This window comes from Camelina sativa, chromosome 14 (genome assembly GCF_030686135.1).
Source record: "Camelina sativa cultivar CO46 ecotype springtype chromosome 14, ASM3068613v1".
NCBI classification, from domain to species: Eukaryota; Viridiplantae; Streptophyta; class Magnoliopsida; order Brassicales; family Brassicaceae; genus Camelina; species Camelina sativa.
This window is the reverse complement of record NC_141893.1, coordinates 3822899-3835208: the sequence shown is the minus strand read 5'-3', so window position 1 is coordinate 3835208 and position 12310 is coordinate 3822899. Positions and strand designations below refer to the sequence as shown.

The 12310-nt window shown below is 38.3% G+C and overlaps 4 protein-coding genes across 5 annotated transcripts; 2 read left to right on the top strand and 2 right to left on the bottom strand.

Moving 5' to 3' along the window:
- Positions 1–144: 144 nt before the first annotated feature.
- On the bottom strand, positions 145–1598 carry LOC104739575 (uncharacterized). The gene is made up of 2 exons (XM_019236070.2): positions 1383–1598; positions 145–357 (listed from the first exon to the last, which is right to left on the bottom strand). Exons 1-2 carry the CDS (start codon positions 1466–1468, stop codon positions 252–254), a joined length of 192 nt encoding a protein of 63 aa, XP_019091615.1. The 5' UTR covers positions 1469–1598; the 3' UTR covers positions 145–251.
- Positions 1599–2766: 1168 nt separating this feature from the next.
- On the top strand, positions 2767–5523 carry LOC104743201 (COBRA-like protein 6). 2 transcript variants are annotated; one of them, XM_087484357.1, is made up of 7 exons: positions 2767–2931; positions 3035–3094; positions 3195–3274; positions 3909–4365; positions 4449–4593; positions 4671–4951; positions 5036–5523. In XM_087484357.1, exons 2-7 carry the CDS (start codon positions 3040–3042, stop codon positions 5335–5337), a joined length of 1320 nt encoding a protein of 439 aa, XP_087340483.1. In that variant the 5' UTR covers positions 2767–2931; positions 3035–3039; the 3' UTR covers positions 5338–5523. The 2 variants fall into 2 exon arrangements, with proteins under 2 accessions (XP_087340483.1, XP_019091591.2); XM_019236046.2 differs by lacking the exon at positions 2767–2931 and having other exon boundaries at positions 2940–3094.
- Positions 5524–5951: 428 nt separating this feature from the next.
- Positions 5952–8530, top strand: LOC104739574 (2,3-bisphosphoglycerate-independent phosphoglycerate mutase 1). The gene is made up of 7 exons (XM_010459978.3): positions 5952–6241; positions 6332–6610; positions 6712–7340; positions 7570–7762; positions 7861–7956; positions 8040–8195; positions 8280–8530. Exons 1-7 carry the CDS (start codon positions 6083–6085, stop codon positions 8439–8441), a joined length of 1674 nt encoding a protein of 557 aa, XP_010458280.2. The 5' UTR covers positions 5952–6082; the 3' UTR covers positions 8442–8530.
- Positions 8531–8709: 179 nt separating this feature from the next.
- On the bottom strand, positions 8710–12260 carry LOC104739573 (cell division cycle 5-like protein). Its single transcript, XM_087484353.1, has 4 exons — positions 11859–12260; positions 9872–11590; positions 9364–9645; positions 8710–9268 (listed from the first exon to the last, which is right to left on the bottom strand). Exons 1-4 carry the CDS (start codon positions 12033–12035, stop codon positions 8912–8914), a joined length of 2535 nt encoding a protein of 844 aa, XP_087340479.1. The 5' UTR covers positions 12036–12260; the 3' UTR covers positions 8710–8911.
- Positions 12261–12310: the final 50 nt, after the last annotated feature.

Here is a 12310-nt window from a genome sequence, read left to right as displayed (position 1 = left end):
CACGTGGAAAATCCAAGTTTTTTTCAAATTTAATTTTAAAAGATTTCTTTTATTTGTTGTCTTTGTTGAGTCACACAATTACACAGAGATACATCATCTCTTGCACGACCAAAATACAATAAAATAAAATACCGAAGGTATATCTTTCTTCTTCACACCAGAGAGGAGGAGTCAGGAATGAGTTAAAATGTGCCTTGAAGTCTCTTGTTATTATGCCTCTGTTTGGTTAAAAGTCCATTGTGTTATATATATTACTTCTTGATTTGCTTCAAGAGAGCAGCTACAGATCCACAATGTGTTGACTCGTTATTGCATCTCTCACAACAAGCCTGTAACATCTCTATCACTCTCTGGCACCTGCAACCACCCCACATATATAAATCTTAATTAGTATCTCTCTCCAGTAAAAAACTATGGTATGGAAAGTGATGTTGTTGTTCAACGTCGCTTACCTGTGTTAATCATGACTGATTATATTCATGGAACTGTCTAAATTAAGGCCTAGAGACATGACTGATGATTATACTACACAAATCATTTATATGCACAAAACCTGGTAAAACAGTAGGACTCATGTAGACACACAAAAAAAAAAAGAAAGCCAGGCCCCTTCGGAGAATTCGTAATCAAAAGAAGAAAACCAGTTCCTTTTCCTTATAGCTCATCATAAGTTTCTGATTTATATAAAGCTAGTTTTGTGAAACCAATGTAATAAGTTCATGCCAACAAAGTGACAGTGCACTTCCATACTTCTCCCAAGACAGGGATCATAAAATAGATAGTGAGGATATCTACAACCAGCCTGATGATGATGATGATCATACGACAACAATAAGAAACCAACAAGATTCAGTTAAATATATTCTACTCGGCCATCTCTCTTTCTCAAAATACAGATAATGGATGACCCGCAATTCAAAATGGTCTTAGAGCTCTCTATAATCAATTTGTTGTAATTGATAACCACAAGAACATGCTCAGATTATCTAAATCAAAAGCCAGACATTTATAACAGTGCGTCTTGTTAATAATTCACACCATCAGGGTCTCTCTCGATTCTTTAGGGACAGAGTGATTTTGATCCAATACAACAAGTACACCCAAAAAAAAAAATCAGCTAACCTTGGGAAAATTTGGTCAATAAGCTCCAGACCAAACCTCACAATTACTAAGAAAAAGGATTCTTAAAAGCCATCAAGGATGATGCATCAAATCAAATCTTATTATGCTAACAATACAAGAGAAAGAACCTAGCTGAAATTGAAAACCCAACAATCGAGACATGAACCCAAAAACTAGAATGGATATCTCCAATTACCACTAGAAACATCAAATATCATAAGCAACCTCTGATGAATCTTTATGAATTAATAAGCAATCACCTTTGAGGAAGAAAATTGTTCTTGGAGAGACATGCTTGGATGTCGCAAGCCTCTTTCTTGCAAGGTTCTTTACTCGGTTGCGCCATCTTCTTCTTCTTCTTCTTCTTCTTCTTCTTCTTCTCTCTCTCTTTCTCACAGGCTTTTCTCAGCTTTGGTTGTTGATCTCTCTGATTGATTCAAGCAAGCGTCAAAATACTTTTTTTTTCCGATCACCGACTTGACATAATCCGCCTGAGAGGAGAGAGATTCGTCGGGACCTCGGGAAATTAAACCACAACCAAACCGATCAATCTTACTGAACCGAACTAAACCATTCAGATATTATTAAATCGAACCAAACCGGACCAGGATTATTTTTAGGTTTCGTATCCTTTGTCCTCCACACCTTCATTATCAATAAAAAATGTTCTAACCAGAAGATATTAGCAGTATACTGATTTTAATTATATTTCGTCTCCATGTTATTTATTACTACTAATAAACATCTAATTTCAAGGAGGGCGTGAAAAGAGCTTTTTGGTGTTTGAACTTTGAACAACGCATCTCTTTTCTGACACATTCTTCGATCTAATTATCATATCTTAATTAATTACTTTTTAATTACATATATGCATAATTTGTGACCTCTAAATTGTAATTTACGGATTGCTTGCTTTTTGTGGTTGAAAAGGTTTAATCTGCCACAAGGCATACTACTAAAAAAGAGATAGAGCAAGCTGCTTGCTCTAAAATAACGAATATATAATATATTTTCTGCTTACATAATCAACTAATTGCTGTTATTTATATTCGCTGATGTAATGTAGTGATGATGTCCAAATCTCTCTATTAGAGCATCTCCAATGGTTCTCTGCTTGTTCCTCTATAATAGAGATCTTCTATAATAAGGGTGAGTTTTACTTCAACCCACCTCTAAAATAGAGATTGCTATTACCATTGGAGATCTCTCTGTAATGTAGTGAGTTTTTAAATAATAGAGATCTCTATAATAATCTCCAAAATCTGATAACCTAAGCTACCTTAATTTCTAGAACCATTCTATAAAAAAATACAGAAATAAAAAGAAAGTTAAAAACATAGCATAATAAAGCAATAACATCACACGAAGAAGAGAAACATACGTGAATCATTCAATCAATAATAGCTGCCATGCCACCCACTAAACTACCAGAATTTTTTTGCAAAATTAGATTAGTAGTGTACATTATGTACAGTACATATAAGGTACTAGTAGATTTTACGTGCTACAGTATATATTACAGCTAATATATATAAGGGTTAATTAATCAAATAAAAAAGGGTAAGTGAAAAACCAAAAATAGAAAGAAAAGGAGTAAAGTGTGGGTTTTGTTTACAAATGCAAAACTCTTCTCGTTCAAACACTAAACCAACAGTCACTGTGTGACTTCTTTGCTTTAATTCTCTCTCTATTTCTTAAAACACACGGGGAAACCCGAGGCGTCACACTTAAAAACTCTTTGAGATTTTGATCTCTCTCTATATCTCTTTGTCATTCCCAAAACCAAATAGTAATATTTTCACGTTTTAGGTAAAAAAAGAAAAGTTCTAAATTGTCATATATTTTAATCGATCAGAATCTGAAAATTCGGCGTGATCGATCACTGATTTTATTTTGTTCTCTCGTTTGCAAGAGAAAATGGATGCAATGCTCGTTGTCACTGTCATTCTCTTCGCAATCGCATCACCCACACGTAAGTCTTTTTAATTCCTTTAAAAAAAACAATTTGTTCATATATAAACCGTAAAATTTGTAGGGTTTATGATTTAATAAGTGATAAAAAATGGTTGCAGATGGATACGATCCTTTGGATCCGTTCGGTAAAATCATTATCAAATGGGATCTCCTTTTATCTTCACCTGGCAGACACTCGGTAACTCTTCTTTCTCTCTTTTTTTCTTGTTATTTGTTGGTTTCTCTTCGTATTTTGTACTAATTTCTTTCGATTTTTCATAAAAAAAATATAAGCAATTCTCCTGCAAAAAAATTATGTGTCTGATTATGGGACCCGCATGAGCCTCAGATAATCTGGGATTTTTTATTTTTTTTTTGTTCTTGAACGAATATGGGTTTATGATGAAATGCTAAATGAAAGTAGTACAACAAATATGTGGAAAATACTTAAATACATTACTAAAATAGAGTCCGAATCTTCAGCTTAAGACGACGAAGTTACTCAATAGTTTGTTTTGTCTCTTGCTAGGTTGATTTTGTCAAAATCATTTTTATCATTTTTATGTTAAAACTTGAAAAATCTCTGATTCCTTCTTTTCTTGTTTTTTTTTTGTATTCTTTATTTGTAAATTATGTTTATGTATATTAGTTTTTAAGAAGTTAATATTTTATAAATAACTTAATGTAATTATATGTACTATAGCATAGTAGCATTGATTTTGATAAATAGTCACTAATATTCTTGACTAGTACAAGAACCAGTATTTAAAATGATCAGACTATTCAACCTATATATATACAAATGCGTGGTGGAATATCCAAAATGTTTGTAGGTACAAGTAACAGTAGAGAACATGCAAGAGTACCGGCACGTGGAGAAACCAGGGTGGAAGCTGAGTTGGCATTGGCTCAACAAAGAAGTGATATGGGACATGAGAGGAGCTGAGACGACCGAGCAAGGCAATTGCTCTGCCTTTGCCTCCAGCAACAACCTCCCTCACTGCTGTCTCCGCCGACCAACTATCGTCGATCTTCTTCCCGGAGCATCTTACAACCTTCAGGTCTCTAACTGTTGCCGTGGAGGCGTCTTGACTTCCATGTCTCAGGATCACGCCAATCACGTCTCTACTTTCACAATGGACATTGGGAGCTCTCCTGATGACCCTGAAGAGTTCAGTATCCCTTATAACTTCGATATTGGGGTCCCGGGTTATAGCTGCGACAATGCCACATCCGTGGCCCCGACCAAGTTTAGCACAGACAAGGGCCGTCGCAAAACGCAAGCTCTAGGTAACCAAAATGTTATAAGATGCTATTTTCTTACAACAAGAAGTCGAGATACTTAACATGGATATATTTGGTGTTGTGAGCAGCAACATGGGAGGCAGTGTGCGTGTACTCGCAGTTTCGATCATCACAATCACCAAAGTGCTGCGTTTCACTCTCAGCATTCTACTACCAAAACATCGTTCCTTGTCCTACCTGTAGCTGCGGCTGCTCGAGTTCCCCTTGTGTCAAGTAATTCACTCTTTCGAAACTCTTTCACGTTTACTTTAGTTATTGTTTGGTTTGATGTCTTCTTGCTCAATGTTCAGGAAAGGAGAGATGCCGCCATATCTGGAACAGAAACATGATCCATATGAGGAAGTATCACCTGTGGTGACATGTTCGGATCATATGTGTCCTATCCGCATCCACTGGCATGTGAAAGTGAACTACAGAGAGTATTGGAGGGTAAAGATCACGGCAACGAATCTCAACACAATGAAGAATTACACTAATTGGAACTTAGTGGTGCTTCATCCAAACTTGAAAAGCGTCCAACAAGTCTTCAGCTTCAACTACAAGTCTTTGACACCATATCAAAACAGCATCAGTGAGTCAATTATAAAAAAATCTTTATTTTTCTTTTCATACAATCTTGGTTTAAAATCTTGACTTGGTTTTTGGTGGGTTTCAGATGACACAGGGATGTTTTGGGGAGTGCAGTTTTACAACGATGTTTTACTTCAGGCAGGAAAGATTGGGAATGTGCAAACAGAGTTATTGCTAAAGAAGGATATGGGAAATTTCACTTTCAAAGAAGGATGGGCATTCCCAAGGAGGATCTTGTACAATGGGGATGAATGTGTTATGCCTTCACCAGATGACTATCCAAGGCTGCCCAAATCTGCTTCACTTTCTTCTTCATCTTCCTCTACTATTACTATTAGCTTTGTTACCGTCGTTTTCTGTTTTCTCCTCCATCTTCTACTTGTTTGATGACAACGTTTTCATTTAAACCCTGCATTATTTATATTTTTTGACAATTTCAAGAAACCAAAAGCCTCTTATAAAGAGAGCTGAATTTAATTTTGCTCCAAGTAGCTTATGTGGTGTGATGCACTCACATTTCTTGACCATTTGTTATTTTTTGAACAGAGAATAGAGCAAACCTTTAGTTCTTAATTTCCTTCTTTTTCTTTATTTTTGAAACTGGTATGGCCAACATCATGCTGTGAAGTGAAAAGGAAAAAAAAATACTCTTTTCGAATGCCTTGTAAACCAATAAGGCGATAGTACATTTATTAAGAGCTCTTATAAAATGGAAGAATGTATAATGGAAGTAAACTTGTAAAGCAATATTTCTATATTATGATTATATAAAAAGTGAAAGTAATAGAAGTATAATCTAACAAGACAATATAATCTATATGATAAATCTTTAAATAAAAGTTTTTTATTTGTCTCTAGAACATATAAAAGACAAAATGGCATGAATCAGCATCACATATGTATCAAATATGTAAAATTCACAAATAAGAAAGAGGAAAAAAGAATATTCGGAGCCAATAAGATTTTTTATATATACGTGAGAGACAAGTGGCCCAATTGATAGAGTTGTTAGGCCCACTTCCAAAAACGCCTCTTTTATAAAAACCCGCCTCTTCCTTCACACCAACCTTCACCTTCTTCCCAGATCTGTTTTTGAGATTCTTCGATTGCATCTCAAAAAAATCTCAAAGCTATGGCTACCTCCTCCGCCTGGAAGCTCGATGACCATCCCAAACTCCCCAAGGGCAAAACCATAGCCTTAATCGTCTTAGATGGCTGGGGTGAATCTGCTCCTGATGAGTACAACTGTATCCACAACGCTCCTACTCCAGCCATGGATGCTCTTAAACATGTATTGTTTTTTTTACCTTCTTATCCTTTTTTGATTTTGATGCGTTTTTCGATTCATCCAACTTATTTTATTTCTTTTGTCTCTCCATAGGGAGCTCCTGATACTTGGACGTTGATCAAAGCTCACGGTACTGCTGTTGGACTTCCCAGTGAAGATGATATGGGAAACAGTGAGGTTGGTCATAATGCTCTTGGTGCTGGTCGTATCTTCGCTCAAGGTGCTAAGCTTTGTGACCTAGCTCTTGCTTCCGGCAAAATCTTTGAAGGTGAAGGTTTCAAATACGTTTCTGAATCTTTCGATACACATACTTTGCATCTCGTTGGACTTCTCAGTGACGGTGGAGTTCACTCTCGTATTGATCAGCTTCAGGTTTCGATTTGATCTGTTTTTATTTTTGTTTTCCCCTTAATTTATGTTTGGGTGTTTTTTTTGTTGTTCGATTTCTTATAATACTTGTTTGTTTTGGATAGTTGTTGATTAAGGGATCTGCTGAACGTGGTGCTAAGAGAATCCGTGTTCATATCCTTACGGATGGTCGTGATGTGTTGGATGGTTCTAGTGTTGGATTTGTTGAAACTCTTGAAGCCGATCTCGTTAACTTACGTGAGAATGGTGTTGATGCTCAGATTGCATCTGGTGGAGGACGTATGTATGTGACTTTGGATAGGTATGAGAATGATTGGGAAGTTGTTAAAAGAGGTTGGGATGCTCAAGTTCTTGGTGAAGCTCCTCACAAATTCAAAAACGCTGTTGAAGCTGTGAAGACACTGAGGAAAGAGCCTGGTGCCAATGATCAGTACTTGCCTCCGTTTGTGATTGTTGATGACTCAGGGAAAGCTGTTGGTCCCATTGTGGACGGCGATGCTGTTGTCACTTTCAACTTCAGGGCTGATCGTATGGTTATGCATGCTAAGGCACTTGAATACGAAGATTTTGACAAGTTTGATCGTGTGAGGTTCCCAAAGATACGTTATGCTGGTATGCTTCAGTATGATGGAGAGCTTAAGCTACCAAACCGTTACCTTGTTTCTCCCCCGGAGATTGATAGAACGTCTGGTGAATATTTGACTCACAATGGCGTCAGCACTTTTGCTTGCAGGTTCTTTAACTTCTTTCTATCACATTTTGAGTATTTGACATCTTTCGTATCTGCATATTCACTTTTTAATTGAATTGCAACTGTTGCTATGTCTTTGCCTTTTCTTAATAGTCTATTATGCTGATCAAACCAAGTTCATTGACCTAGATAGCATTTTTGCCAATGAGTGTACTACGTTCTTGAATAGAATCTCTGACATATTTATTATCAATGTATGTGGCTGAAACAGTGAGACCGTTAAGTTTGGGCATGTCACCTTCTTCTGGAATGGAAACCGGTCTGGATATTTCAATGAAAAGTTGGAGGAGTACGTCGAAATCCCAAGTGACAGTGGAATATCATTCAATGCCCAACCAAAGATGAAAGCTCTGGAAATTGGTGAGAAGGCGAGGGATGCTATCCTTAGTGGCAAGTTTGATCAGGTGAGGTGGATGAATGGTCTTATGATCATATAATCAAACATCCCTGTATATAAGCAGAGATAGTCTTACTTACGTTTTAATATTGAATTGAATTTCAGGTGCGAGTTAACATTCCAAATTCCGATATGGTGGGTCATACAGGTGATATTGAAGCCACTGTTGTTGCATGCGAGGCTGCTGATCTTGCTGTGAAGGTATTGTTATAAAAAATTTATCAACTAGTCTTAATAATATGAGTGAGTGTGACAATAGCTCACAAGTGGTTTGGTTGTTGCAGATGATTTTTGATGCAATCGAACAAGTGAAAGGCATTTATGTTGTGACTGCTGATCACGGAAACGCAGAGGACATGGTGAAGAGGGATAAATCTGGGAAGCCTGCTTTGGACAAGGAAGGGAACCTTCAGATTCTAACCTCTCACACACTCAAGCCAGTAAGTCTAATGGAAGTCTGTGCTATTACCATAACGTAAAACATTGGATTAGATCTGATGTGAAATTGTAATTATTGATTGCAGGTGCCAATTGCCATTGGAGGTCCTGGTTTGTCTAAAGGAGTTAGATTCCGTAAAGATCTGGAAACACCGGGGCTTGCAAATGTAGCTGCAACAGTGATGAACCTCCATGGATTTGTTGCTCCTGATGACTATGAGCCCACCCTAATTGAAGTAGTGGAGTAGAAGAATCGAGTGCCCAATCAGTTTTGAAGAGGGCTAAAACTCCCTAGTTATCTTGCGTTGTTTTCTAATAATAAAGAGTTTTTTACACAGACTTGTTGTATTTTTGACTAAAAACGTTTAATTTCAGTTTACATGATATGCAAGTTTTTCTCTTCTACCATACAACAAAAAAGTATAAGCTTTGTTTCGTCTCTTCCATACGCAAAAATGTATAAGCTTTTTTGCTTCTCTTCCATACGACATGAGTAAATTGTGCAAATTGGGCAAATGTTGGTTAAACACCTTTAGATGGGAACCAAACCCAAGCATTCAAATTTCTTGACTCTTGCAAAGCATCAAATTTCTTGACTCTTGCAAAGCATAACGGAGAGAATATCACAACCTTTACAAAGTCATAACTCATATAAAACTTACCACAATACAAAGTCTGAGTCTCCTTTAAAACTTGTAACCAATACAAAACTCAAGTTTTATGCAGAAGCTTCCATGGCTATAGCTATGTCCTCCTCTTCTCCACCGGCTAGCTTAGCTTCTTTCAGTTTGTGAGAATCTTCGACATCCTCTTGTTTCTTCAATGCTTGTGCTCGGAACCCGACCATTATCTCCTCTGCTTTTTCAACCATTGCAGACAGATTCCCATAGCGCGCTTGCAGTTTTCTCTCTGTCTCCTTTTGCTTTACCACTTCGTCTTGCAAATTCTTTTTCCTGAAAGATGCAGCCATCTCTTCTTGCCTCTTCAATGCTTTGAAACACTCGACTTCTGTTCCACCAATCTCAATCTGCTTTAAAGTCGCCTCTATTTGGGTCCACACGGTCTCTGCCCTCCTCTGTCAAATGAACAAATCCATTAAACATGACACCAAACAAAAGTTTGAAATATACTTTCAGAACTAACATTAAACCAATGTGAACTATATATTACCTCATGACCCTTTGTATAGGTTTTATACTTGGCCTTCATGTGTTCTGCCTTCTTCTCATCCTCCTCGAACTTTTTTCTCGCATTCTCCATCTCCACCTGCAAAGATGCAACTTTTTCCGCGTTTGCAGCAACACTTGAGAGCCCGTAAGCGTTTTGGGTGGGCAAGTAGATGAGATCGTTCACGCATCTGTTGCGAGCTTCTATGAAATCATCGAGTGACTTGTTCTCATGATCCATTGACACACGCAGAAACTCCCCCTCTTCCTTTATCATGCTGTCAGCCTACCAAAAATCAGTGGCAACAACCTTCATTAGAATTCTCCTTAGTGTATACCAAGTTACAGATGCTGATTCAAATTAAAAGCGGATTCACATTCATGTCTAAAAAAGGCATCAAGCAATCTAATCCTAAACCAAGTGCAAACTAAAGAATCCAGAGTTGGGCCAACAAATAAATCAACCAAAAGAACAGATGTACAATTGACAATGGGAAGATTCATATACATACCTCTTGGAGTTCATATTCCTCGAAATCTTCAATCGCAAGAATTTGAGAAGCAGAACTGTTGGTACGGTTCTTGGCTCCTTTCTTCTTCTCAGCTTTCTCATCAAGCGGATACTTTGCATTATCATGCTCCAGCAACTTTAGAAGCTCCTCTCGTACCATTTTATCTGCAACCTCAATAGGAGTAGGAGGAACAACAGAACTTTTGTCTCCGTCAGCTGAAAGTAACGAGTTCCTAATTATTTCCAATGAAGCAGCTGGAGGTCTAGGAAGATCTCTCTGCAAGACCTTGGATCTCTTCTTAAGCAATGCCTGTTGTCTTGCTTCTTCCTCAGCCTTTTCCCTCGCTATCCTGTCTGACATGTCTTCCTCAATTTTCTCTTCTGGCTCTTCACTTTCCTCTGGAGGAAGTTGTGGAACTATTTGGTACTCGTTCTTTGGCTGAGGAAGCCCAGTCAAACCAGAGCGCAAACTCCTTTTAGCTTCCTCTCGTCTCTGCCTCTCAAGTTTAGCATTTTCGTGCATGTCCATGTCTTCATTAATGTGAAGTTCATCCCTGAACGGAGTCCCTTTGGGTGTCATAGAAAAAGAAGATCCATCCCTTGACGGAGTCAAGCCAATTCTTGGAGTAAGACCAGCACCACCAGGAGTCATCGAAGGGGTCAACATTGGATTAGGAGTTTGAATCTCCTTCTTCCTTGGAGTGACCCCAGTAAAGTCAGAAGGGTGCAACTCAGGATTTTCTCCTCCTAGCAAAGGTGTCTGAGAGTCTCTTAATCTAGCCAGGTTTTCTGCTTCCATCATAATAGCATCCTTTTTACCAGAAGGGGTTCTTTGTGGCGTCCTCATAGGTGTCATTCCTTGCCTTGGTGTTTGTGAGTAATTCGCCAAAAGTGCACGAGTAGCAGCGCTTCCTTCTGTTAGCTCCTCATTCTCTGCAAGAAGGTCACTGGCGTAGCCCATCTTAGCAATTTCTTCTAGCTCGTGGTCTGAAATCTGAGGTGGTGGTAACATCAGCTTTGATCTCTTTCTAACAGCTTCAGGATCATTCAGCTTGTTCGCTTGCAATATAGCTGCTGGGGCATCCTGTCTCTGAGCAATTTTGTTCCTAGCAACATCTTGTTTGCGTAACTGTGCTTCTACATCAGCTCTTCTTTTGCCTTCCAGCTCTTCGATGGTTGTTGGAAATTTAACTTGGTCAGCAGGACGATCTTCATCTGCAGTATCATAGAATCCTGCAGGTGCCCTCTTTTCAAAAGGAATTTCTGCATTATAGTCGATTCCCTTTCTCTTCCTTTTCCTATGTCTTCCATCAATCCCAGCTGCTTTTAGTTCTCTTCTCTTTTGAAGAGAAGCAAGCCTTCTAGCTTCCTCAAGTTGTTTTTCTCTAGCTTTTCTTTTAGCCTTCTTTCCCCTAGTGTTAGCCAACCTAGCTCTTGCTTCAGAAAGCATTTCCTTCTCATCTTCGTCCATATCTACGGGATCAGGACGAGCAGGCTTTGCTTCTGGGTTTGGATCAATCTCACCAGGACGAAGTTTCCGTGGATCATCCGCTGCATCATAATTCTCGTCCTTAGTACACGCTAAATCAAGAAGCTTTTCATACCTCTCAAGGCACTGAGATGGCGTACGGCCAACAATAGGAGCAATAGTTCTCCACTGAGTAGGCAGAAGCTTTGCAAGATGTAGAAGCTTCTCATCTTCTTCTCTGGTCCATTCAGTCTATATAACATCACAAAAACAAATCAGCTTCTAATTCAAAAGCATAAACAACCCTAACAATACTCCAAAAGTCCTACAATCGCTAACAATTTGTACGAACTTCAGAAACAAATCAATACATGTATACCACTAAACCTCTACAAGTACCAAGCTAACAAACCACCTATAGGCCTAAATTCAAACTATATCTTTCATTATTTCCCAGATCCAAAACAAATTTGTTTATTATCGAACACTACCACTGAAGAGAAGGAAAAGGCGCACATACCTTTTTGATGGAAGGATCGAGCCACTCGTACCAGCGAGCTTTACACTGTTTGGCAGATTTACGAACGAGAAGAGACGAGATCCGAGCCCATTGGTTCTTACCATACTTCATAACGGCGGCCTTGAGAATCTCATCTTCGGTGTTCTTCCACACACCTCCCTTAATCATAATCCTCATCTTCGCTCAACTGTTTTTGATCCAAACGCACTCCAAATTCAAGGTCTGTAAAGCTTAATGCTCGTGGAAATCAGCAGAACGAAGCACAGGAGGAAGCGAGCGAGAGAGAGAGTAACCCTAGATTAGGGTTGGAACCAACGGAGAAGAAAAGAAGATTCAATCGAACACTACTATACTATAATAGCCCTTTTCTTTTTATTTTTTTTTTGTTTTTTTTCCTCCCAAATCATAAATATCAGAATATAGTTATGGGCCTAACCGACTGGACCAATTCC

What these genes read in the sequence shown, in the direction of transcription:
- LOC104739574 (XM_010459978.3), top strand. Translation starts at nt 6,083, where the DNA reads ATGGCTACCTCCTCCGCCTGGAAGCTCGATGACCATCCCAAACTCCCC. An exon ending in TTAGTGGCAAGTTTGATCAG is followed by an intron (nt 7,763 to 7,860) that starts GTGAGGTGGATG and finishes ATTGAATTTCAG; the next exon opens with GTGCGAGTTAACATTCCAAA. An exon ending in CCTCTCACACACTCAAGCCA is followed by an intron (nt 8,196 to 8,279) that starts GTAAGTCTAATG and finishes TATTGATTGCAG; the next exon opens with GTGCCAATTGCCATTGGAGG.
- LOC104739575 (XM_019236070.2), bottom strand. Translation starts at nt 1,468, where the DNA reads ATGGCGCAACCGAGTAAAGAACCTTGCAAGAAAGAGGCTTGCGACATC. An exon ending in AACAATTTTCTTCCTCAAAG is followed by an intron (nt 358 to 1,382) that starts GTGATTGCTTAT and finishes GGGTGGTTGCAG; the next exon opens with GTGCCAGAGAGTGATAGAGA.
- LOC104743201 (XM_087484357.1), top strand. Translation starts at nt 3,040, where the DNA reads ATGGATGCAATGCTCGTTGTCACTGTCATTCTCTTCGCAATCGCATCA. An exon ending in TCGCAAAACGCAAGCTCTAG is followed by an intron (nt 4,366 to 4,448) that starts GTAACCAAAATG and finishes TGTTGTGAGCAG; the next exon opens with CAACATGGGAGGCAGTGTGC. An exon ending in TCGAGTTCCCCTTGTGTCAA is followed by an intron (nt 4,594 to 4,670) that starts GTAATTCACTCT and finishes CTCAATGTTCAG; the next exon opens with GAAAGGAGAGATGCCGCCAT.
- LOC104739573 (XM_087484353.1), bottom strand. Translation starts at nt 12,035, where the DNA reads ATGAGGATTATGATTAAGGGAGGTGTGTGGAAGAACACCGAAGATGAG. An exon ending in TCGATCCTTCCATCAAAAAG is followed by an intron (nt 11,591 to 11,858) that starts GTATGTGCGCCT and finishes GATGTTATATAG; the next exon opens with ACTGAATGGACCAGAGAAGA. An exon ending in CCTATACAAAGGGTCATGAG is followed by an intron (nt 9,269 to 9,363) that starts GTAATATATAGT and finishes TTCATTTGACAG; the next exon opens with AGGAGGGCAGAGACCGTGTG.